General features: G+C 39.0%; 1 protein-coding gene across 1 annotated transcript in view; it reads right to left on the reverse strand.

Annotated features, from left to right (window-relative positions):
- Positions 1-26,617, reverse strand: part of asap1b (ArfGAP with SH3 domain, ankyrin repeat and PH domain 1b) — a 63,574-nt gene that overhangs the window by 10,711 nt on the left and 26,246 nt on the right. The window contains exons 4-21 of the mRNA XM_088001185.1: positions 25,154-25,228; positions 24,723-24,772; positions 24,517-24,646; positions 19,055-19,140; positions 17,398-17,473; positions 16,175-16,261; positions 14,572-14,672; positions 14,410-14,479; positions 11,482-11,569; positions 10,812-10,860; positions 7,030-7,196; positions 4,633-4,766; positions 4,143-4,234; positions 3,886-4,072; positions 2,450-2,535; positions 1,936-2,051; positions 1,763-1,830; positions 441-548 (exon numbers count right to left, since the gene is read on the reverse strand). Coding sequence (XP_087857311.1) covers positions 441-548; positions 1,763-1,830; positions 1,936-2,051; positions 2,450-2,535; positions 3,886-4,072; positions 4,143-4,234; positions 4,633-4,766; positions 7,030-7,196; positions 10,812-10,860; positions 11,482-11,569; positions 14,410-14,479; positions 14,572-14,672; positions 16,175-16,261; positions 17,398-17,473; positions 19,055-19,140; positions 24,517-24,646; positions 24,723-24,772; positions 25,154-25,228 — 1,770 coding nt within the window. The remainder of the gene's footprint in view (positions 1-440; positions 549-1,762; positions 1,831-1,935; positions 2,052-2,449; positions 2,536-3,885; positions 4,073-4,142; positions 4,235-4,632; positions 4,767-7,029; positions 7,197-10,811; positions 10,861-11,481; positions 11,570-14,409; positions 14,480-14,571; positions 14,673-16,174; positions 16,262-17,397; positions 17,474-19,054; positions 19,141-24,516; positions 24,647-24,722; positions 24,773-25,153; positions 25,229-26,617) is intronic.

Here is a 26,617-nt window from a genome sequence, read left to right on the forward strand (position 1 = left end):
ATCGCTGTTGTTTGTGGATACCGCTTGTGCGTCAGATTATGGCCGTACCAAAAACACAACACAAAGTTCCTGCTCAGGACCTTTTTTTTAATTTCTTTTTGTATTTAGAAATATAGATTTCCATCACATTTATTAATTACAACTTTACTCATTTAAGGTCGTACATGAGGATGGGAGCAGAAAGTCCAAGTGAGCAAAAATGTGGAGCGCACCACCTGAAATAATACAATACCACGAGAACCAAAACACTTCATACTTCTTATATGTACAAAAGAAAAACGCAAATAATTGTATGAAGATTTCTAATGCATTAAAATCTATTTAATTAATTAATCTAAATTAAGGCAGAAAGGCCTGGCCTTGATTTTTATGCTTCCATTTTTAAATTTAGTTTCTTAAAACCAGGAGATGTGGAGACATGAACACCGTATCTTCATCACCTTGTCGTCCAGGTCGTCGTCGCTCTCGTCCATCTCCTCCAGTCTAAGGCTCCACTCGTACTCCACATGGATGTGAGGATTGAACTTCCCCTCTGCAGCCTGAACGAGCTGAATCAGAGAAAAGAAGCAAAAAAACACTCACATCAACATCTAAAATTATGCTTCATGAAAAGCCCAACCTTTCGTGTCTTCTGTGAATAAAGACGTAAAAGGCTCAGGCCAATAGGAATATTATGAGTTAGATCTGCAAAAGTATTAACACATATCTAACTTCTTTATATTCACTGAATTTAGTGGCATTTTGTGAAAAATCAACACAAAGTACAGCATAATTGAGAAGACTTCAAGGGTCTTGGTCTTATTGTTTGCTTATATTTTTGTCTGGCAAAAGCAAACAATTAAACCACTTTCCTTTAGAACCAGTTGGAGCTTGATGAGCTGGGTTGCAACAAGTGGAAACAAACAAAAACAGTTCTAAACATTTAATTCTGTAACTAAAAATATGTATCCAGCTCCAGAACTTCCTGTTTCTGCAATTGTAGCTGCAAATCTTTTACCATGTGTTAATCTGCATACTGAAAATGTTAAAGTAAAGCCACAGCATGATACTTTCATCACCATGTTTTAGGATGAAGGTATCTACAGTTGCAGAACTAATACTAGTGATGTTAAAATAAAAGGGGCTCAATACAAATGCATGCCACACTTTTCAGCTGTATATTTGTGAATAAATCAACCAATCAAGTTTATATGAGTTGCATATTTCAGCAACAAGGCAGTTCAAAGATCTTCATAAAAACACAAATATCAACAAAAAGTGCCGTCTTTACACTTCAGAATGTTGATTAGTGTTTCGTGTTGTAAAATTTATTTATTTTTTGTCCAATTCACAATCAAGCACTATTTTGTGTTGGTAAAATACAAAATACATTGAAGTTTGCTGCAACTAGGCAAAATAAGGGTGTGTGAATACTTTTGTATGTCTAAAAAAATAAATGTAAAATGTATTTTAAATTCTACATACAGTGGGTATAAAACAGTCTGCTCATATTTGCATTAATTACAAGCACATTAACAATTTCTTCCACTCTGTTGTCCCAGTTGCCTGAGGCTCAGCACAGACTCAACACTGCCATCTAGTGTTCTGTCTAAACACCTCCATTTCTCCTCAGCATCAATCCTATCTGGTTTGTTTTAAGCTCCAAAAATCTCTAACTTAACCAAACTGATGTTTATGTTTATAGTGTGTTTTCATGGCTTTAACCGGAGGGTTTATTTTTGTATTTTCTCCTCCGACGTCCATCGTTTCCAGCTGCACTTACTGCCTCCTCGCACTGAGTGTTCCTCAGTTGCCTGGCAACATCCAGGGCCGTCTCTCCGTTCTGATTGGCTGAGGAAGGGGAAAGACGCAAAAAAAAAAAAAAAAAAGAAGAAAATGATTAACACTTTGAGGCTGGTGCGCGCGCACAGACGGCAGAGGATGAGCGTGACTCACCGATGTCGGTGGCCGGCTTGCCTCTCAGGAGCAACTTGAGGCACTCGGGCTTTTCGTAGATGCAGCAGTAATGAAGGGCGGTGTTCCCCCAATCGGTCTGCTTATCCAGGTTACCACTGCAGGAAAAAACACTCTGATTCCTCACTTTTTGTGTCCGTCTGACATGTAATTATGCAACATTTTAAGAAATTACATTCAATAAGAGAGGTTATTATTTAAAGCTTTAAGTCTGTGGTGGATGAGCAATTGGAAAAAGGGAATAAATTAAAGCAGAGAGCAAGAGCTTGACCCATTTCTTTTTGCCCTGTGGGAATCTGAGCAGAGCAGCACTAAGCCTACCTCTGCTCTTCAGCTTTTTATATATATATATATATATATATATATATATATATATATATATATATATATATATATATATATATAAAGAGACTAATACGATTTGTTTCTGCAGACAAGTTTTCCTTCTCTTGCACATATAGAGTTAATCCACATGTGTGGATTAATTTTTTGCTACCTGTTCTGCACAAGGAAGTCCACCAGATGCAGTGAGGTCTGGTCGGCAGTCCGGACGGCGTAGTGAAGAGCTGTCTCTCCAACTTCCTGCAGGGGGCCATCAAACACAACAGAGCCACACTGAGGCAACATCCATTCTGTATTCTGGTGTATGTGTGTGTGTGTGTGTGTGTGTATGTGTGTGTGCACGTGTGTGTGTGTGTGTGAGAGGTTGTTTGAGGATTTAAACAAACTGCAGTAAACAAAATGGCTCCTAAAAATAGCAATTCTGCTTTGTTAAAGCTGAGTTTTTGCAAAATTTTGCCTTTAAAAAGGTTTTAAATTCACAAACAGGGATGGAAATATGAGAAAATAATTACTGCATCCACCTTTGAAAAGGTCAAAGGATGGACTAGCCTTTTTAAGTCGCGTAAAGCCGGGGTTTGGATGTCACTTTGCAGCAATCGGAGTTACTGACAGCAGCAGATCAGATAGTGGTGACTCAGACTTCACAGTGCAGACGACAGCAGCAGCAGCAACTCCCTTCGTCACCAAATCACATCCTCTCTCATCCTTGTTACTCTGCTGCACCGTCGCACACCTAATTTTTTAATCAGAGGAACTACCGTGTTGGCGTTGTAAAACCCTGACCCATTTACGTCGGATTAAATCTGATCACGCGTGCTGTCTCCATCGCCCGTTATTTAACTTTCATTAAATGCCTGAAGAGGCGCCGCAAACGGAGAGCAAACGGAGAGCAAACTGCAGCAAACGGGCAGTGCGGCAAAATAAATAAAAGAAGAAAAGAACAGACACAAGAGCACATGTGTCGCCATTTAAGGGAATAAGGAATCGGCACAGATGTTGCAGATCTAAGTGGCAGCGGTTTGCTGGCTAGCAGCACCTGCTGTGGTAAAGTCTGTCAGATGACTCAGACTTTTTCCAGTTGCTTACACCCATTTCTTTCCTGGAGTTGGTAAAAATGTCTTATTGTTGGGTTTTTCAAGTCGCTTAATGATGAAACCCTCTGAGATCTGTGGACTGCTGGGAGTTTTAAGTGAATATATTACATATGTCTGTGCATTTCTATGATTTACAAGAAGCCTATCTTGGTTCTATAATACATAATCTCTGCATGCTTAAGATGCTTTCTTTGGTATTTTTGGATGAACCTAGTTAAATACAACACTTGAGTCTACTTTAACTTTTAATGATTGAATAATTCATATGCCTGGATCAGCTGGCTTAAACTAACATTTCTCTACAGAAGGAAAATAAAAGTTAATCGTCATTTTCAATGAAATGCTCATTTCCAGAACTCGCCTTTCAGCTTGATCTAGGACTTAAGAAAGCCAAATGGAACGAAAAATAAAAACATGGTTGTGCAGAAACATTTGCCTTCATGTGCCAACAGGACTCTCCGGACACGCCGAGCGGTGACGCAGCGGTCCCACTCACCGGTCCAGCCTCCGGCAGCGGCTCCATCAGCTCCACCCCCTCGGCGTAGACCTGGATGAGAGCCAGCAGGTCCCGGGTCTGGATGGCCTCAAACAACTCGATCATCTTGGCCGCCGCCGACGTGCAAGTCTTCCTCGCATACTTGTGGTCCACGTACTTGGCATTGATGAACTCCTTCCTCACCGTCCTGAGGACAAAGACGAGTTTCTCAAGAAGGTTTTCTGTGAAGGAGACGCCCGGATGGAGGAAGTACTTACATGTCGCTTGAGGGGCTTGGTTTCGGAGAAGGGGAGGGGAGGTTGGCCTCCATGATTTCATTGAAACTACTGTTTCCTACATTCTTGGCCAACTGAGAGAAAGACAGAAACATGCAGTCAGATCAAGTTATTACAATTCACAAGCTGTAATTACTATGGATGGATGGATGGATGGATGGATGGATGGATGGATGGATGGATGGATGGATGGATGGATGGATGGATGGATGGATGGATGGATGACAGTAATGGATGGATGGATGGATGGATGGAAGAATGGATGGATGGATGGATGGATGGATGGATGGATGGATGGATGGATGGATGGATGGATGGATGGATGGATGGATGGATGGATGGATGGATGGATGGATGGATGGATGGATGGATGGATGGATGGATGGATGGATGGATTCATGTCTTATATTAGTAAAAAGCAGCATGGCCATAGATGAACATAAATCAATAATCAATGATTACTGAGCCTCACCAACAGCTCTGAGGTCCCCAGCTTGTCCAGCTCCATGGACTGGATGCGGGAGATGTGGACGCCCATCTCACGGTGGATCCCAGAGCATTCGATGCAGGTCAGGATCCCCAGGTTGGTGGACAGCCACTTCGGCTCTGCAATGACCAGAGATCGATTCGTCCGTCAGCCTGAGCAGCAACAACAATTCACTGCAGAATATGAAACGAGTTGCCAGAAAATGGTGAGAAATCCAAACCTAACACACAACAACTCCAAACTGAGGCCTTCAGTGTCTGACTAAAATAAAAGCAGGAGTTGATTTGACAGCTTGATTAATACACACACTTCTCCTCTTACGATATTTATGTTGCGCAACAATTCAACAGAGGAGTGGTTTCTAAATCTGGATGCTAACACAGCAAACAGACATCTAACATGATCACCAGGAAACGTGATTGCCAATCATGTCAAAAAAGAAGAAGAAGAGGCGTTTTTCTTATTCCCCTTTGGCCAGTTTCTAAAGGGATGAAAAACTATGAAAAAACAACAAATACTTCCACAGTCAAACATTTAAAAATTATATGGATGGACGGACGGATGAACCTTGTTTATTCTAGCTGTTCATTTTGTCATAACAGATAAAAACCTGTTTTAGAAACAGATGAAGTTTCATTGATCTCTGCCGCCACCAGATGTTTGTTCAACTGGTAACCAAGCAACATTTAAACCCTCCACCAGAAACATCTGGTCTCACAAATTAAAAAGAACAGCTCAAACATCAGTGAAGCACTAACCGAGGTAAGCATCACTATGTTAGCCAGCTATAACTCAATCATCTCCCAACTCTGTGATTCAGTGAAAACAGCAGAAAAAGCTCAAAAAGAAACGAGTCGACCAGATAAACACGACGACCAGATGCTAGCCACAGAGAGCATGTTGAGCACGATGAGTGAATAACTGCAGGGTGACCTCTGACGCTGCAAATCACACACAGGAAGAAGAGCAGGATCTCAGCTTCAATGACAACCTCTTTCTTCTCTACCGAAGGTAGCGCGATGCTAAGAGGAGAAAAGCAACACTAGTGGTTGAATCTCATTAAGAAAACGAGACATCTGCAACACATTTACAACCAAATCTGGGCGTATCGATGGATGCAGCAACAAGAGCACAGACGCGACAAATTGCCTCCCCTCCCCTCAAATTGCAGGGGTCGGCGTCGCGTGTGTGACTTATGTAACAAAGTGATGTAATGTTGTTGTTTCTCGAGCCTTGAAATGTTGCTTTTTTCTCCTTCAGAGCTTAAAATCCTGCCTTCGGTCAGTCAGAAAGCTGCTGATGGTGTGTGTGGATCTGTGTATGCAAACATGCAATGTGTTTGTTCACTGTCAGAAACATGAAATTCTGCAGGCCTCCAGAGAGCTAACGCTTCATGCTAACAGCTTTAGCATTCACACTCTGGTTTATTCATTTACTCAATTACATTTACTTGAGTAACTTCTTTTTTTTAAATTACTTTTTGCTTTTATTTGAGTAATTTTATTATGAAGTATCTGTACTCTTACTTGAGTAATATTTTGGATTTTTTACCCACTGAATGAGAAACAAACATGTTTTAACCAAAAATTCACCAGACACAGACACACACCTGCAGTTTTTGTTAAAGTTTTATAAGTTTTTTTTATTGAAAAAACTGATTTGGGAAAATTTTTAAAAATCCAATTTTGTTACTTTTGGCATTTTGTTCCTTAAAAAATCAAAATGTCCACTTAACTTTATATTTTGGTCCATCTATAATGTAATTTTCAAACATTAAATGATCGATAATTTGATTAGCTACACATACTTTTTTACTTTTACTTGAGTAAAATTTCCGGATTTTCTACCCACTGAATGAAAAACAAATATAGTTTAACCAAAACTTCACACCTACAGATTTTGTTAAAGTTTTTAATAAAAGAAACTGATTTAGGAAAATTTTCTTTTGCCTGGTTTTGTTATTTTTTGTTACTTATATAAATTATTGTCATGTTTGTCCTGAAAATACAAAGAATTCTACTTAACTTTATATTTTGGTCCATCTTATAATGTAATTTTTAAATATTAAATGACTGATAATTTCATCAGTTACAGAAGACTAGAGTAGACTGTTTACCAAATACATTTTACTCTTACTTCTTAATATATTGAAGTAGTGCTACTTTTACTTGAGTATAATATTTAGGTTCTCTGTTCAGGACTGCAGGGGATCTGCAGTCAGACAGAGCGAACTGTGACGCAGCAAAAGTGCCTTGTGGATCTAAATAAAACATTTCCAGCTAACAGCTCAGAGGAGGAAGCTGGTTCATCTTCTCAGGACAAGGTGAGGCTCGACTCAGCACCGTCTGTGTCTCTGTGGACAGCGGCAGCAGCAGCACAGACCTGCAGCTCCGCAGTCGCAGCAGATCTCGTTGCCTGGCATGCGCAGCACGTCTTCTATGATGGCTTTAGTCAAGTCCTCTAATCCGTCCTCCCCGCCGCTGCTCTGCTCTCCTCGGAAAGCCATGTTCAGAGCCTCCTCCTTGCTGTTGGTTAGCACGGAGATCCATCTGCAAGACGGGACAGAATTATTGTCCTGAAGAGTAAAAGTTAGAACATAAACAGAAACAAATTGCATCATTTTTTATTTTGCCATCATCTGATAAACATTGCATGTTTATATAAACAGTCCTTCATGGCTTCTATTCAGCCAGATACTCAGATCTGCACTTCACACATTTTCCAATAAACAATAATATTTATGTTTTGAGACCATTTTCAAGGAATGTAATTGTAATGGCAAGAAATATCTATCAGCAGGTAATTGACAGTTTTACAGTTTATATTTCATATGCAAAAACTGCAACATTAAGTCTTTAAAAAATTTTATTTTTATTCATCAAAATATTTCACTAGTAAGAGAAATAAACTGATGTGCAAAAGTGAGACGTGTTGGCACGAAGTAAAAGTAGGCAGAAATGTCATTGTAATGATCAAGTCTGGAACAAACTGAACTGATCCTTTAGGAGCGTTTAATGCTTGATTTCATGATAAATCTGAGTAGTTTATTTTAAAGAAACGGTCATCAGCAGAACAGAAAAGAAGTGAAAGCACAATCTTTGAAAAAGCTCATTTAGAGACAGGCTGTTACATCCTGGGTGCAAAAAGAAGCATGATCACAGATCCTTCCTCTGATCAGCTCTAAGACTTTAAAACCATCCCAACAAACTCAATGAGTTTTTGCAACTCTGCGGCTATTATTTGGACAGTTTCTCACTTCTTCTTGCTTTTTTTAATGCAAATCTTGAGCATTTTCCTTTCTAAATTAACCTACTCAGGTTAATTTAGTCAGAGTATGCATTTATTTTCTTATGTTATGAATTTCCCTGCTGTGGGACAATAAACTGTATTTCTAACCCATCAAGACACCTATAAACTAAGACGAAAGTCTCACTGCAAACAAATGAAATAGACTTTCATAACCTACTCTAAACTCCCTTTGTTTAGACAACGTAAAGAAAATAGGAGAAAAACTAACATTTTAAGAAGAGCAAAGCTATTTGAACTCTTAACTTCTGAATATTATTTTCTTGCCTCCAGTCTATTTCTGCTTGCAGGTTTATTTTTCCCTGAGAACAAGGTCAACTGGCTCAAAAAGAAACACCCACGCAAAACTGTGGTCACTACCCATCACTCAGACAGGAAGCACTGTAGCTCCCTTTCAAACATGCCCTGTGCACAGCGCTAACCCTTCATCGCTCACCGCACATGTATACACACAGAGCTTAATGAGACTGACATTTGGACTCCATTTGTTACGCCTCTAAAGCTGTGAGGAGCCCCCACAGAATGGGCGCAAACAGATCTGTTAGATTACATGTAGATGTGTGAAGAAATGGGGCCATTTTAAGGAGCAGCTGAATTAAAATGTGAAGTTTAATGTGCTTCTAATCCAGCTGAGGCATTGGGTGGGTGCACAAGCAGTGGGACAGTGGACATTTCTGTCCCAGTAACATGCAGGCGCTTCATTTGGAGTTTATGACGGGAAACAGCAGAGAGCATATGCATCGAAAAGGATGAACACAGTTTCACGTGATCAGAAAAAAAGAAATGAGTATGCCAGAAGATAAACGGGTAGCACTTTACTTACAGGGATGTGCATAAGACTGAGATAACATCTGTTATCAACATGAAGGAGTCTGCTTGAATGTTTATAACTGCTGTCATGACGTGTCATTCGGTAAATAATGACACTTTTAATGCAAAGTTGACACTATTAATGGACTTTTAATGCAACTTTGCAGTAATAGGGTTATTATTTACCAAGACACTTCATGACAACAGCTGTAAGCATTCATTAAATGTTCATGACAGCGTCATGTCAGTCTTATGCACACTCCTTCAAATAGTGTGCATACTCTACAACTGCTGACTCAGTGTTAGTAAAAACAAAACAAACTAAAGACATTCAGTTATAAAAGTTAGAATAGATGATAATGGGTTTTCAGCCAACTCTTCTGACTTAAGTAAAAATTTGAAACGTTGAGCATAAACATGACTTAACACTTCATATGAACATAAATGACTCTTCATGAATGTTTATGACTGTTGTCATTCAGTAAATAATGACACTTTTAGTGCAAAGTTGCCTTAAAAGTTGCGTTAAAAGTGTCAACTTTGCACTGTTTGGTAAATAATGACACTTAAAGTAAATTTGCATTAAAACTTATATATAAAGTCCATTAAAAGTGTCAACAACAGTTGACAATACTCCTTTATAACAGATGTTAAATCATGTTGATGACAGTTACATGTCAGTCTTATGCACATCCCTTCAAATAAAGTGTTACCAAACTCCCATTTGCTAAATGTAAAAGGCGTTATCCGGAAATCCACTGTAGTTTGAGGAGCATCAACTCCTCTCACGTCTTTCATGCTTTGTATGGATTGAATAGTGCATGTCTATAGGGATCAAGAGTGTGATATTCAGCTGTGAAATAAAGTCACAATCAAATAGTTTTAGTGTCGTTTTTGTTTGTCACATGTTAAAGGATCAACTGACCCAGAATAAGATACGACAGGCTGACTAAGCTGGTGATACAGAATCAAACGTGGAGAACTGGAGCTTTATTTACCCAACATGCCGTCTGATGATGTCGACATGTGAGGCAAAAGTGTCACATGGGTAAAAAGTTTCAAAACTGTTAAGAGATCTAAAGTTATTTTAATGAGATTCAACAGAAAGTGCTGGAATGAAAGGAGCATACCATGCCATAGTGCTGCCCCTCCCCCATCTGTTTCTGAACACTTTCAGTCAGCAAATTGACAGGAGATTCCTATACCTTTGTCTCACATGGCGGTTTATTTATGTTAGCAGTTTTTTTTTTATAGCTGCTGACTGTAGTATGATTTCCTGTGAAGATAAGCCGGCTATAATTAGCTTCTTCAAGAAGCAGAATGGCGAATATTAAAATATTCTGTAAAAAAATCGTTTTAAAATCACAACGGATTAAAGTAGCAAAGTAAAATTGAAGATAATATTTGTGAAACAGCATTATTACACTTACAAATACTCAGGAGAGATAAAGATATTCATGTGTGAAGACCTCCACTGTTTATAAAATGCCTTAATGTGGAAACGAAAGCAGCACCAGCTGCTGCTGTCAAGGTGTTTTAAAGTCAGTCGGCGGTTTTAAACCATCAAGAATCTGGCAGAGCTATTGATAACATCCTCATTATGCATGAAAACTGTTTCCAGATGCATCAGAACTTTTACTATTTACTAAAACAACCGCCTCTTCTTTTACTATATCTTCTTAAACGGTTCTGCCTTCACCATAGTTCTAACTTACAATGTAACAAAACTGTTGAGCATTTTATCTGGTTTATCTAATGAAACTAAAACCGCCGTTGATTGGTCGCATGTGGTGTGCCTGCGACTGCGTCTTATTTGCATTTGCCATCTATTCGGCGCTATTTGAGACTGCTGTAGTAATCGACAGTAACATTTTGCACTGAAAATGTGGTTAAAATCCTTGTAATAGTTTTATTTAACAAATAAAATGGTTCCTGTGTAAGAAAAACTCTGGATTTTACCAGTTTTTTAAATTGAAACTGTATGAGAAGTTGGTCAAAAACCCAGATTACCAGATGGGATTATTATTTTTTATTTTTTCAATACTTACATGACAAACTCTTGTTCGTCTTCAGCTTGGAAGTGATAAGTCCGGTTATCTGCAGAGACCACAGACCAGGATGTCAAGCATGCAAATCCAATGTTTTGCATTTTGCAACACAACGAGCAGCATCCACAAGTTAAACTGTTCAGAAATGTCACATGAATCAGAGAGAAAATGTTTTGCACACATTCATTCTCCTCCCTAAGGAATTTTTCAACAAAACAGAGATAATAAATAATGTTCTTGAACAGCTGAGGAATATTCAAGATGTTTGTTTTATTGTCTATCAATGAAAAAGTTAAAATTTACAATTCAAAAGCATACAGCTTGTGTCAAACTATAATTTGAATCCAAAAACTAATAATATCTGGGTTAATTATAAACATAAGTATCTATTAACCCTGAGATACTGTGTAACAAAGGAAGACTTTAGTTTTTTTTATTACTTTACGGTTAAATATTTATCATTTCAAAAAGCACTGAAACTTGAAGAAATTTATTTCACAATGAAAACAATAAATCACAGATTTCTTTCTTGAAAAAGCAATGCCAGTTCAATTTTTCAAACTAATATTTATCCAGAATTTAAAGTAAAAATTACTTTTCTCCTTTCTGTATGCACATTTCTAACCGGTTCAGGTAAGCAGAAGAATTTAAGATTTTTTAAAAAACTTACGAGAAATTAGATCAAAGCATTTCCTGTCCTCAGAGCTCGGCTTCACCTGGCAGGTGAGCAGGTTGAGTTTGACAGGCTGCCTGTTGGACTGAAAACATAAAGAGAGTAAGGTTTATCCAATGGACTGAACACGTTATAAGTTAATATTTTATAAGTTTTGTTTTTCCAGCGCTTTTTATTCTAGTGACTGCAATGATCCAACATGTAAAAATGAGAAATACTGATGCAGATTGCACCTGAAAAACACCACAAACTGTATTACAATAAGGAGAATTGAACAAAAAAACAATATAAAAGATGAAACCTTTTATCTAAATTATTTGCATATTTGTTGCAAACATGTTTAAACTCCTCTTGTAGCCTTTTTAGGACTATCTTTGCAATTTTAGCTTCAAATTATTTAGAAAACTGAAGCCTGGTCCCCCATCAAGGATCTCTATTCAGTAATAACACACCTACTTGGCACAGGTACAGCGAGCATCGTGTCCTGCCAGCGTCCGGGCAGAGGACAGACCGGGGCACGTGCTAATGAAATGCTAACAGGCTGAGATAAGCCTTGCAGCCAAGCTGGCCTGCTGTCAACTGAAGTCACCAAGAGTTCAGATGAAGAAGAACAAATAGAGAGGTGGCAAACTGCTGTCATTAAGATGAACAATAAGTTTAGTATGTTAACCACAAGTGGGCTTCAGGAGATGTAAACATCTAGCCAACAGACCAACATATAACAGGTTCTTAAAAATTATTTTTAGGTAATTTCTTCTTTTGGACATGTAGCGCAAATAGAATGAGAGACAACAGCTGTCGAAAAATCATTAGAATCATTATACAAAGACAAATCTAACTCCTTCATGCTGTGTTACAGATGCTAAACAATTCAAGCTTAACAAAACCAACAACTCAGTTCAACACTGAAACTAACAATGCAAACTAATTATAACATGCAGATGAGATGTAGCATTTGGTATCAAAGAGTCATTTTCATATGATGGCAGCAGAATGTCAGAATAGAGTATATTATAAATTAATTTTCATTAAAAAATAAAAATAATAATTGTATATCTCACTGAATTCACAGATTATGGTAATAACAGATTTAGTGGCTGCAGTTATCTCTGTGTAAATGTTCAACAGGACAAGATACTTTCCAATATTTAGTAATTTTGTTTAACATAAGAACATTTCAGCAGGTATTATCGTCTCACTGGAACCAAAATTCTTTCAACATCTAATGAAGGGGAAAAATGACAGTTTTTTCACTCTTTTGGCTTTTAGCTAAGTGTGTTCCTACTGTTAGCTATGTTTTCTCCTGCCTTTGGCTACAATGGCTAGGTTTTCTCCTGCTGTTAGCTAGTTTTCTAGTTTTCCTCCTGCTGTTAACTAGTTTTACTCCTGCTGTTAGCTAGGTTTCTTCCTGCTGTTAGCTAGGTTTCCTCCTGCTGTTAGCTAGGTTTTCCTCCTGCTGTTAGCTAGGTTTTCCTCCTGCTGCTAGCTAGGTTTCTTCCTGCTGATAGCTAGGTTTTCCTCCTGCTGCTAGCTAGGTTTTCTCCTGCTGTTAGCCAGGTTTCTTCCTGCTGATAGCTAGGTTTTCCTCCTGCTGCTAGCTAGGTTTTCTCCTGCTGCTAGCTAGGTTTTCTCCTGCTACTAGCTAGGTTTTCTCCTGCTGTTAGCTAGTTTTCCTCCTGCTTTTAGCTAGTTTTCCTCCTGCTTTTAGCTAGGTTTTCTCCTGCTTTTAGCTAGGTTTCCTCCTGCTGTTAGCTAGGTTTTCCTCCTGCTGCTAGCTAGGTTTTCTCCTGCTTCTAGCTAGGTTTCCTCCTGCTGTTAGCTAGGTTAGGGATGCTTCTCTTTGCTGTGGCATAGATTTCCCAGGTGTTTCCCTGCTGCTAGCTGTGATAGCAAGTTCCATCTGTGCTTATTTGTTGTATTCTTTAGTCGCTGGAACTTGCAGATTAAAAGGCAGGCAATTCAAAGCAGGAAACTAATTCTCTAAAAGTGTAGGTGATAAATAAAATTTAAAAAATGCAAAATATGTGAACCACCACGACAAGAGTTGCTGCTGCTAGAAAATAAACAGGCAAATTAAAATCTGTAAAACTTTTTAGGATTCAGTTCCTTGCAGCCACAAGGAACTGAATCATAATTGTTGAAGGTTATTTTAATAACAATACTGAAATGTCAAATATGTGATTCATGCTGATGTTAGTGTGAGGCATCGTGAAAATTTATCAATGTTTTTAAACTCTTTCACAAAGGGTCACAGGGAACAGTGTTAGGAAAATAAAAACGGTACATACTGTTACTGGATTTAAAAACTACTCTTTTTCAATGATAATCTTTTTCACCACTTGAAAAAAAGTCATTCACAGAACCAAAGTATGTAAAATAACTAAACTAGATGTTAGTTATCTTAACATGTTTATGAAGCCACTCAGGACAGAGTGAATTAAATTAACCCCTCGTGTGATTTAATTTATTTTAATATTTTTGCAAAAAAATAAATAAATAAAAAAAATAAAAAATAAAAAAATAAATATTCCCCTGTATCCTAAATGGAAGAGGAAAAACCAGGCTGATCTGCACAAGTGTGAGGCCGGCGCTCAAGATGTGCCAGCTTAAACAGTACGCACACACTCCATCAGGGATGAGTCACCGCGGCGCAGCAGGCAGCAAGAGGAGGGGGGAACAGGAAGAGGGGCAGTTTCCATGGCAACCTATCTATGTCAATCCGACTCTGCCAGCCTCCAGATTGGAAAAGCCCAACATACCCTCTCCCTGCACAATGTTATGCTTTTGATCCACACAGTCACTCCTGAGGGGTTAGGAGAGTTCATACGTCTGCGTTCGGGTGCGTGCGTGTGTGTGTGTGTGTGTGTGTGTGTGTGTGTGTGCGTGTGTGTGTGTGTGTGTGTGTGTGTGTGTGTGTGGACTCACTGTGGCATGAGAGATGGTGAGGATGCCTCCCTTCACCGAGCACTGCCTCCTCTGCCACACCTTCCTCAGCCTGAGAGAGGATGTCCCATTAAGAGAGGGCTGTCATTCTCTGTCTGTCCATTAAATTTTAATGGTGCGAGCACAGCGGCGTTTGCAGCTTACCCATCACTCTTCTTCAGCAGGTAGCCTTTCTTCTCACTACCAAACTCTTTGTTTCCCTGCAGCTGGTGCATGCTGTAGCCACCCTGCTTACTCTGCGAGTCCTGTGTTGAGCCATGCAAAACATATCCACGAGATTGAAGCGTAAAGATAAACACTTTTAGGGGATTATTTTTGACCAAAACATGCAATGAGGACCCAGACACACTATAGACACGTTGCATGTTTTTATTTATATCTGGAAATTTTGCGCTGGAGATCAGTAGAACCATTATGTGGACAAAATGAAACCTGGACATGTAGGCATTATCAATTTAGTGCAGCAAAGGGGAAAAACAACTCAAAGCTACTCTTTTTGCCTGCTCTGCGCTAGCTACGCTACACACAGACCCGTTGCCGTAGCAACTGACTCACAACAGCTCAAATAGTGTGTCAGGATTCAACACCAAAACTTCAAGTGAAACAAAACAGTCAGATAGGTCAAAGCACAGGACATATTACTCCTGACTTCGGTAGCTGTAATGTAACTGAAACATTTTGACAGGGCGCCACGAACCACACAAAATTGCTAAAACATCATTAAGCACAACCAGAATTAATCCATATTAATTCTCTAGAGGGGGCTGTTTTACTCCAGAACAATAAATAAGGCACCCTAAAGACTTTTAAGTGCCCCTTATAGTCCAGAAAATAGGGTAATAAGTGATCGTCTGAACACAGCGGTGGTTGATAAGCTAATTTAAACATCTGCGCTACCAATGATCTGTCAGAGTTGGCGTGTAGGTCGCCTTGTTTTCTGTTTCTGCTGAACCGAAACACCAGATTCCACAGCACATCTACATGCTAAGTTGTCAAAGTCAAGCTAGCATAACCTACTTTCCCCTTGCTACTTTTTAAGCTGTTAAATGTGATACCTTTGATGCTTATCTAGACAATTAGCAGCAAAGCTCTGCATCCTTTTATTCTTTTAAATCACACGTAAATGTAAGATTTAGCGCCTTACGTTGACAACTTGACAGCAAAAACCAACGCTAGTCATCGTCAGCGAATGTGACGTCACGCTGCAACGTGTCTATAACACTTCAGTGGAGGGACTTTTATAAGAAAACAGAAATAACTTTTAAAAAGGCTGCAAGTAAACGGCATGCTCTGCAACACCCCTGCACAGTCAAACCACAGCATGCTCAGACTTACTCTTCTAGACTTGATTCCAGACAAGCAGAAAGCAGTAAAAAGGAGGAGATAGAAGGGAGAGGGGTGAAAAATCTGTCTCAAGTGAAGGTAGTGGCTGTGAAGAAGTGCACTCTTTGGCTAAAGCTTAAAAACTTACAGAAGGTGTGACTCAAGCAACTGCTCATACATGATTTTGTGCGTTTCAGTGGATCAAATGTGTAGAAACAGGCAGTGTTTTTATGTGAAAGTGTGACAGTGAGGCCCTGAACTGGGCACCAGTTTGGTGCAGCGCTGGGCACCCGCTGGCCAGAGCGAGAGGAAGCGTGTGGCGAGACCAAAGGCTGAATCAGAGCGGCTGTGGCTGCTTTTAAAGCCGGTCTGCTCAGAGTTTGGGTTAAATTTGGCCCCAACAGTCCAGAGGTGGCGTGCATACCTCTTTCTGGTCCAACTGGAGGGAGGACTTGATCAGATCCCGCAAAGCAGTCAGCTGCTTCTTTTCCTCGTCCTGTGTTTGCTTTATCTGACGACAGAAAACACACGAATTAGGACGTTTAGTTATAGGATTTACAAACTAAGCAAGGCAACTGGGAATACTTTATTTGAAGGGGTGTGTATAAGACTGACATGACTCATTATTCGCTAAATAAGGAGATTTTTAATGTAAAGTTGCATTAAAAGTCCATTAAAAATGTCAACTTTGTATTAAAAGAATCATTAATTATCAAATGACTCTTCGTGACAGCAGTCATTAATATTCATGACAGTTTTATGTCAGTCTTATTCACACCCCTTCAAACAGAGTTACCAACAAGCTAAACTGAACAAAATAATAAAATAAAATAAAATAAATGCAACATAAAATAAGAAAACAGGACAAATTAAAATAACTTAAGAGAAAAAATAAAATAAAGCAAAAAGAAGAACAGAACAATAAACATTAGAGCTGAAACAAGTATCTGGATTAATCGACTGATCAAACAATTATCAACGATTATCAACTCGAATAATCATTAACTGAGAAACAGACAACAGATTTAGAGCAGTAATTAAGCCAAAACTGCACAAAAATATATGCATTTTACATTTAAGATTAAAACTGCCTCTTGTCTATAAATCTGTTATTCCCAGAACTCCTTAAGTTTCAGTTTTAGCTTTGCCTGATTTAAATTCCTTTAAGAATCTCCTGTAAGGTACTTTTTGCAGTTCAGTTAATTATTTAATTGAAAAACATACGATCAGATTAAATCTGAACTGTATTGATGTTAAATGAAGCAGAAACAGCTGAGCTTTGCACATGTTGCTACAAATGATGAAGAACTCACTAAAATGTTATTGGATCCTAGACAATAAAATGTTAAAAAAGGAATTTATTTGTTTATTTGCATTTTTATGTCTATTTTTATTATTGTATAATATAGGTTTATGTGGTTGAATTAAAAATCTTGAGAATTTGAGAATTTTTCTATCCGATTATTCAATTAATCGTCAGAATAGATGACAGATTACTTGATTAATAAAATAATCATTAGCTGCAGCCCTAATAAGTACAGAAAAGTAAAGTTATTGAAATAAAACTACATAAATGAATAGAAATAAGTAAATGAATAACACAAAATTTAATTAAACCATACATGACGGAAACAAACGAATAATTACGTTGTAGAGATCAGCCGCCAGCTTCTCGATGTACTGCTTCAGCTTATCTGCTGTCTTCAAGCCATCTTGGAAGAAACTTTACAGAAACATAAGAAGAACTTTTAGACACCGATCATCCATTACTGCAACAGTTAACGTAACACTGCGATCCTTCTGGTTCTTCCATTTCTGCTCGCAGGCAGAAACGGCTGCAGTTTGTGTTGAACATCAAGCTCAGCTCGCTCTCGCTCTTTGGCACCTTTTGGCTTCTGGTGCTGAAATCAGATCTGGTTTCGACCCTTCTCTGCAGATTTGCAGAGGCGTTTAGCACGCTCTGAAATCCATTACAGATCTGTCAGCGGTACACACCTCGATGAAGTTCTGCAGCAGCAAATCACCACTAATGACTGCAACCCCTCCCTCTGCCTGGAACGAGCGTCTCCCTTCCTCTTCCCATTACTTTTTCTGCCACTTCTCAGTCGTTTGGCTCGTTTTCTCTCAATCTCTGCTCTGATGAGCCCACATCTTCGCTCCCACTCCACAGCTTAGCTTGCAAAGTTCAACCAAACCATGCTTGACAGGTGCTCTGTCATTGCAGCCTTGGATTTACCACTTTTGTTGCATAAATGAAGTTGCTACTTAAATTTATTGAAGCAAACGAGGGGTGGGAATTTATCGTATTGTTTATCGTGATCATCAATACAAAATTAATTCCAGTTAATGTTGTTTGAAACTCTCCAAAATTGTCCGTATTGCCATTTTACAATTTTTTCTAATGTTTGTTCAATGAAGCCATCAATAAATGTCAAAAATTCTGATTAAAAGCAGTTAATGTGTCACACGTCTAGTGTCCTAAAGAAACATATTCCACATCGGTAGGGTTGCACCAATAAATTACCTCAAATTTCCTTAATTTTGGGAGATTAGTGATCGGCCAATACTTGACTTCCTTGCAGTATTTAGCAACATTTCAGACAAAAACAAACAACTTGTATCGGCCAAAATTAAAATCGGTAGGTCAGGCTTTTTAAAGATCAGATATCAGCCAGAAAACTGCAATTGGTTCACCATTTTTCAAAAGCAGTATTTGCATTTATGTGACTGAAAAATAAGTAAAAAATAGCTCTTACCATCATTTTTATCATGATAAATCTGTCACGATAAAACTTTAAGACCATATCGCCCTCTGCAAGTGCAAACAGGGCAGTTTCACTTTCTTTGACCACTTTCCTCAGCTCTCAGTCTGCTGTCCTAACGCTCCTAATCCATCATCCTGCAGCCTTTCTATCCGTCAAGGCCCAGGTTGAACAGATTAGCAGGGAAGTGCATTGTTTTGTCCTGGTGTTATGACAGGACACACTGTAGCAACCCTGGACAAAAATCTGTCATTCTGTCATGGGTCGCTGCAAGCTGCAGCTCCGGAGAGATGAGCACCCGCTTTATTTACCCACCAAACCCCCTCGGCTGTCGCAGCGTATCTATATGACGACCTGCAAAGATTTATGAGCAGACTCAAGATCTGGGAGCAACACCAGACAAAGCTGCTGCAAAGGACAGGAGGGCTAGCGCCTTCTTTCTTTATCTAGGGTGTGAAATATGACTTAATGGGTGAGAAGCAAAAGAAAAACAGTAGCAGCAGGCGTCACATTTGGGTTAGGGGGATTATGGAGGCGCTTACTTGCACTGTGCGTGGTAATACTTAATCAGGTTTTGCAGGAGGTCCACGCCTTTCTTGGTCTTGATCTCGTTTACTTTGATCAGGTACTGGAAGAAAAGCAGAAAAGCAGAGTTTAAATTCAGGGCATTTTGAAAAGCCTTCCAAGTCCAAATAGGAAGAATCACGTCATCAGCGCTCAGAGTTATGATTCTTGAGTCTAGGGCTGCAACTAGCGGTTATTTTGTAATCAATTATTCTATTAACTGGATTTAAAAAGTTTCATTTAACCACTTAAGCCTTTTTATACATATTACCTAAATTCATAATGTACATATACTTTTGTACAGTTTTGGCTGAACTACTGCTCTGACTGTTGTTTCAGAAAATTAACTCTTTTTGAGTCTGCATACCTGATTAATTACTAAATTAATTGATAATTATTTCAACTATCGATCATCATTCCAGCCTTATTTGTGTCAGAGTTTAGGCAGAGTATTTACACGCCTCAAACTCAACCGCAGTTTGTCTGGTTATAACTACAAATTGTAAATATTTTATAAAGATGCTACAACCCCAGCTTTACTGTACTTTATGTCACAAATCAGCACAAATTAGTGCGTTAATGTGACATGAAGGAAAGTTAATCAATGTTTTTGTAAATGTTTGAAAGAAAAGAAACATAAGGAATGAGGCATACACTGATATTCAGGTGAGAATCTGTGGTAACAGTATTCAGTCTGCCTGAGCTTGGGCTCATAGAAAATGGAAATATTAGCTGCTAAAGCTGACAAAGAAACAAAAATACTTGCAGCTGTAATCGCAGGAAAAGGTGGGTCTGAAAATCATAGACTCAGAGAAAAATAACACAGTTTTGGTGTTTATTTTGAAAACCATGTGTCACTTTCCTTCTACTTCACAAATTACGCACCAACATGTGTTGAATCATCACATAAACTACAAATGCTTTGCTGACAATGTTCAAGCGAGGATCAGAGTAATAAAGTGAAACTTGAATTTCACAGAAAATAGTTTTGTATCTTAAAAAGGTTGGGATTTTTAAAGAAAATCCTTCAGAGGAACTCTGAGGCCGTTTGAGGATTCAAGACAAATGTTTTCAGACAGCGCCCCCACCAAACAAACAAATGAAAGATAATCTACTGATAATCCCACAGAGAGCCAATCCACACAGATTTAAGAGTCGCTGAGAAGCTAACGACTAATTCTAACCCAGAAGAGCTTCGTCTCTTCGATGAAGCTCTGCGCCGCTGCCTCGTATGTTGATGCATGTGCGTTCCCACACGCATGAGTAAACCTGCGCATAAGTGTGCAAGCATGCATGCATGTGCCGTCTCTTTGTCTGCCTGACGGCGCTCGACGGCTGGCAGATTATCCACATTTTTTTGTTTGAAGCGCGAGTGGGTTCGGCGTTTGTGGACAGCGTCGCCGCATGTTTGTGAATCCCTTTTGTGTGAATGAGCGACGACATTCACGCTGCTGCAGAATATAATGCAGCCTGCTGAGCCCTGCCTTTCCTCACTCCTCTGCTGGCAGCGTGGGATGAAAAAAAAAAAAGGGTGAGAGAGTGAGAGCGTCGTGTAATCTGGTGATTGAGTAACGTGGAGAGAGTGTGAGAGAGCCCAGAGTGCAGGCAGCGGAGAGAGATGAGGTTAAGTGGGATGAACAGATTGTGCCACTGACTGCAGCATTCTCACAACAACAACAACAGCATCACAACGAGATTTCCACCATTAATGGCTGCTAATTTAGGGAAATGTCTGGGATTTATTGGCTGAAATTTCTCCACATTTACAAAAAAATATAGTCAAATATCACAACCAGAACTGTGTGAATGGTCAGTTGACCAATAATAATTTAAGCTATTAATATGCTTAATTAAAACATTCATTTTGGATGTTTTTGTTTTTATTTATGATGAATGCATGGAAATAAATTGGTGAACGCCACTGGTAAAAATGTGCAAAAAAACAACCTTCAAAATAAACATTTTACTGCATCATTTTAACAAAAATGTTGTTAAAATCCAACCTCTTGTTTGAATATTTATTCATAAAAACAAAAAAGTCATTAAATGACTTGTGCTACATAATTCCTAGACAAATAATTGTTCCTAAAACAGCTTATTCTTGCAGGGTTGCAGCGGGAGATTGGTGCCCATCTGCAGATGGCAACACACAGGACACACACTCACACCCAAAAGCATTTTAGAATATTTAATTAAGCTAACAGTCATGATTTTGGACTGTGAGAAGAAAAGAGAACCCACATATAAACTGGGAAAACATGGAAACTCCATGCAGAAAGAAACCCAGATACCATGCAAAACAAAAGTAAACCTTTTTCAGAAACGTTAACAGAGATTGAAAAGGTAAAAATTATAAAGGAAACAACTTTTTAAATGCAGAGTAAATGTAGCAAAATGAACGTTTTAGCAATTCTTGAATTTCCACAACAGAACACCACTAAAAGAACCACTAATATTATTTCATATCTATTTTTTGTTGTAGGTTGGAAATTATATGAATCATATACCTCATTCACTGTTAAGCATGGTGGAGGATCTGTGATACTGTGGGACTGTTGTGAACTGCATCAAAAAAAAATTTATTTCAAAACTGCAATAAAATATGGATTTATTCCAATATTCTTAATCACATAGCCAAACACACCCTCCTGCTTAGAGCAGAGCCAGTTTCTATTTGTCTGTCAGAGAATGAAAAAGAAATTTAAAACCAAATCTGGAACCGAGGAAACCAACGAAAGAGGAAGGTGGTGATAATGATGTGTGTGCTACAACTCGCTATTGGCATGCTGCTGCAACCGGAGGCGGCTGCTAAGCTGTAAAACACAGACGCTGACGGGTTTCTATCAATTCATGGATCAAAAATGGAAACAACCAACGCACAGGAGTCCGTGCTGATCCTGCAAAAACAAACAGGAAGTCTTCTGGCTGAGCCGCTGTTTGACTTTTAGGAAACATTTTCAATCTCCTGATAAATTCTCACGCTTCCAAAAATTCAGTTAGTAGCGACAAAAAAAGAAAGAATGTCCTCTGGAAACCAGCAGAGACGGATACTTTAAAGCAATTGGTAGCGAGACGAAAGCTAAAAATGTCTCGATATCACAAGTTAACACCAACAATGCTCTTTAACTCGCAGACATGTTTTAGCAAGTCTGTTAGCGGAGTAAAAGGTGTCAGATTAATTTAAATTCATGGTGTGTGAAGAGACTAGCGCTATGCACGTTAATCTAGAAGAGGATGTAAGATCAGAGCGTCCTGCAGGGGGGATGAGGCAGAATGAGCAGTCGCTGACCCGTAGAGTCTAAAACATGCTGTGCTGTCTTCAAAATGCACAAAGACATGCAGAGTCCACTTCTAATCTGGCTTTCAATTATGTTTTAGAAAATGCATAACAGATCCCATTCAGAAAACTATTGATATTCCATGTGCTGTCCATTATAAAAAGTGTAAAAGAAGCCTCCCAGCTTCACTTAGGCGCTGTTTTGTGTTTAGAGTTACTGGAAAATATTACTGATAATCAGATTTGACAGAGCCGAGCCTTCGAGCTCTCAAACCAAAGTCTCTGACCTGCTGAAGAAATATGGGCACAATGAAATGAGGAGAGGGCGGGTCAGTTGGACTTTGCACAAAACTTAATCCAGAAAACCCAAAAAGCAACGCGGCCCGCATTATGTAATCTGAGAAAAAGAAAAGATCCAAGCAGGATAAAACGGCGAGCGAGGCGTAGGCGCCGCCGCCCACAACCAGAGAGGATTTTGGCCAAACAGAGAGAGAGAGACAGAGAGAGAGAGAGAGAAAGACAAAAAGAGAGAGAGAGAGAGAGAGAGAGAGAGAGAGAGTGCTAACAGTTTGTTCTGATTCTTCTGGGCACAAACACACAGCTCACATTTGTTTTACGCTTTATTCTCGCTGCCAGGTTTCTTAAAAGTGTGGCCATTGTGAAACAGAGTGACTTCATTTAAAGCTTACAGGATTAAGAGGAAGTCTGAAAGCTCTTGGAGAGCAGAAGTTGGTGTTTTAGCACAATTTGTGCGCCAACACATCATGACCTACAGCAGGCACTGATCTATCATTTGTCATCTCATGGACATTGTTCAAATAATGTGTAAATGTTGGGCTATTAAACAGCATTTCTTCTGTTTTGTCACACCTTAAAGATAACCAAACACATTGTAATGTCACACAAAGTTAAACTGAGGAAACACATCAAGCTGAATTAATTAAAAATTATATACATATCTGTATATACTGAGATGTAATATAAAAATGTTTCTAAAATATTAAAAGTGTTGCCACATCCTGACAGTATAAAAATCAAACTTCTCTGCTTCCTTCCTGCAATCTACAGGAATGTACAGCTCAGTTAGAAACAACCAATCAGGGCCAGAGGGAGGGACTTAGCATTGACAATCTGCATGTGTATGTGCTGTAGCTTTAAACAGACCATTCATGACTTAAAGCACTTCGATGTGGGAGAATTCAGCAAAAAACAGTAAGTAAACATCATCTTTGTCCATTCATTCATTCATTCATTCATTCATTCATTCATTCATTCATTCATTCATGTTTCCTCTGCAGTTACACATGTAAAAATTCACTCATCACAAGAGCAGGTGTTGCACCACAACCTATTAGGTTTACATCTGGCATTAGGACATCTTGAGGGATTTTGCTATGAATCAGCATGCAGCCTGTAGAGACATCTGTGTCAAATTCATGGTGAACATTTGACTTTATTCTTTAAAAGTGAAATAAAAATGAAAGAGAGTTCTGACTTAAAAGGATAAAAATGTTTAGGACAAACCCCTGCTTGTTTCAGACAGTCTCTAAGTGTTTGTGTCATGTCCGGTGTTTTGCTGACTTCCATTTCCTGGTTCAGAGGGACTGGAAACAAAGCTCAACACAACACCTGCTGCTCATAAACACCATCTGGTTCTACTAATATAACGGGGCGAATATCTGCCAAACTTTATGTTTATTTCCACATCTGGAATCCCCAAATATGAATCATAAATGAGAATCTCAATAAGCAACAGAAACCATTGCAATATTTGTTTCACCTGTCTAAAACTGAGCAACGTAGCTACTTTACCAGCATTCAGCTTACGTGCACCACAAACCTGGAACAAACTTCCAGAAAACTGCAAAACAGCTGAAACACTGAGTTTCTTTAAGTCAAGGCTAAAAGCCCACCAGTTGCTTTTGAACATAATAAATGGAAAACTGGCCGACATATTTGATGTGTATTGACGATCTTGATCAAAATGTCAATGGTTTCTCAGTTGATGACTTTATGTTATTTTTATCACTTCTTCTTCTTGTGTTTTTAACTGCCGTGGTGCTGAAATGTAAACTCGATTGATTGACATCAAGGAAATGCAAGTTTATATCTTTCCTCCCTTTTTCCCTACTCAGCTTCAAAGAAGAGTCTCAAAGTACTCACCTCGCACATCTGCAGCTGGAACAAGCGCCGCTCCTTCTCCATCTCCTCTGCGATCTCGGCCCCGGTGATTTCGGTGCGGATCATCCCGTGCTGCTTGGCGTGCTCCCGCTTCTCCTTCTCTATCTTTGTACTGCAGAGAAACAGAATCGGGTGTTTCCAACCGGTACTAACGAGATGTCTGCTACGGTTTACCATCGTCTACTTACAACTTAGCCTCATAGTCCTTCCACGCTTTGTCAAAAGGCTTCTTTAAGTCCTGCAGAGACAAAGGAGAACATCCAGTCAAGTCCGAAGAGGTCAGTTAGAGGACAGAGATATTTGTGGAGTTGGGAAACCACTCGAGGCCCAGCGATCGGCTTGTGATTCACGCCGTGAATGCCCAGTCAGGACCAAGCCCCTTCTTGAGCCTACAACACGAGGTGTTCATGACCCATTTACTCTCCTCATGCACCACACAAAGGCAGTGTTTATGTCTGCCAGATTTACAGTTTCAAAGGAGAATTCCTCTCCTTACTCGCCCCTAACTCTCTTAATCGCAGGCACAGGGGGTTTGGAGATGGATAGAGACTTGCTGACTCCCACAAGAGTCCAGTAGGACGGAGTTGGGAAGACTAAACAGAGTGATGGTAAATCTTACCCCTTTCACGCCTTTCAAATCCCCCTTGAGCAGCGAGTCCAGGGTGAAGATCACATTGTGGCTGAGGCTCTGTAGCTGTTAAACAAAGCAAGAAAAACATAGTTAATGTGTCACAACAGACTGTCAGAAGAAAATGTTTGATAGATTCTCTGGAAGACAAAAAAACAACAATGACTCAATCTAATAAACAGATTGATTTGCCAGGATGTGCTGAATGATTAGGCACAGTAATTTAATTTGCACCACAGATACATCAAAATGAAGATGCAATGCTTAAAAAAGTGTAGCAACTTTTCACTTGCTGACAGACTAATCTGCAGTCGACGGACGAGACTGTGTGAAACGTTTACTCCTCTTAACTGGAGAGCTCAGCAGAGACGTTAAAAAACAACGAGCTACAAAACAAAACAAAACTAAAATGAGTCAAAAATTGCCAAAGACGCCAGATGGATGATTCAGCCCACCCACACACACAAACATAAGAAACTAGTCATTTGCTGGGCTGAGTGAAGGTTCATGACCGTTTCAGCTGTGAGGTGGCAACATGCAGACAGACTTCAGGTACATTTTACATAATTAAGGATAAAAAGACTTGGACATCAAGCTCTATTTATTTATTCCGGTAAGAATTAGGGAAGGGATTTTAACGTGAGGAACTTTTGTAATGGCGTGTTTCTAGTACAGCCGTAAATCTGACACACAAGCAATATCTGCAAACAACAGCAAAGGACAACAAAGCTCCTTCTCTTGGCTTTAGATTAATTTTTGCTCCCAGAAATGATCTGATGGGATGCTGGAAAAGACCATTATTGTGTGCAAATTGTGCTAAAAGAAGTTAGCTGTTACCTAAAATACCATCTCAATGCTAAACATGTTCCAGCAAATACAGACACCCCCAAGGCTAATGCTAATATTTTAAAGAAGTAACATGAATGAAACACCTGAAAGATGGATATGTATATTAGCACTTTGCACCAATATGATGGCTGAATATCCTAAATAACAGATTAAAAACAATAAGTATATTTGTTATTGACCTTATACGTCTATTTATTCAACAATTTAGCAGCAAAATTTTTATTTTGAGAGAAAATTCTCAACATCTGTATTGAAGTTTTGTTTATTGACAGTTAAGAATTTGTCAAGTAGTTAGACATTTATATTCAAGCTCTTATTTTGAAGTTCCGTCTATTTTCCTTCCCTCCTTTTTTCCCCAATAACTTTATTTAAACATATAGAAACAAAATAAAACACTTACAGTAGAGAGCAAAGCATAAACAAAGACATTGTAGAACATGTAAATTATAATGTTGAAATTAAATTGGTGCTCAACGATTGTAGTCACTCCAGGGCGAATATAATATTAAGTGAAGTTAGCGCTTTGGGATTAGCTTCTACTGATTATCGTGTTGGTTTAGTGCGCTACTGTTAGCAAAGCTAACTTTTTAATTAGTGGTGTGCACC

This window comes from Poecilia mexicana, unplaced genomic scaffold, assembly GCF_051168715.1.
Source record: "Poecilia mexicana isolate PSO_F unplaced genomic scaffold, ASM5116871v1 scaffold_20, whole genome shotgun sequence".
Taxonomy (NCBI): Eukaryota; Metazoa; Chordata; class Actinopteri; order Cyprinodontiformes; family Poeciliidae; genus Poecilia; species Poecilia mexicana.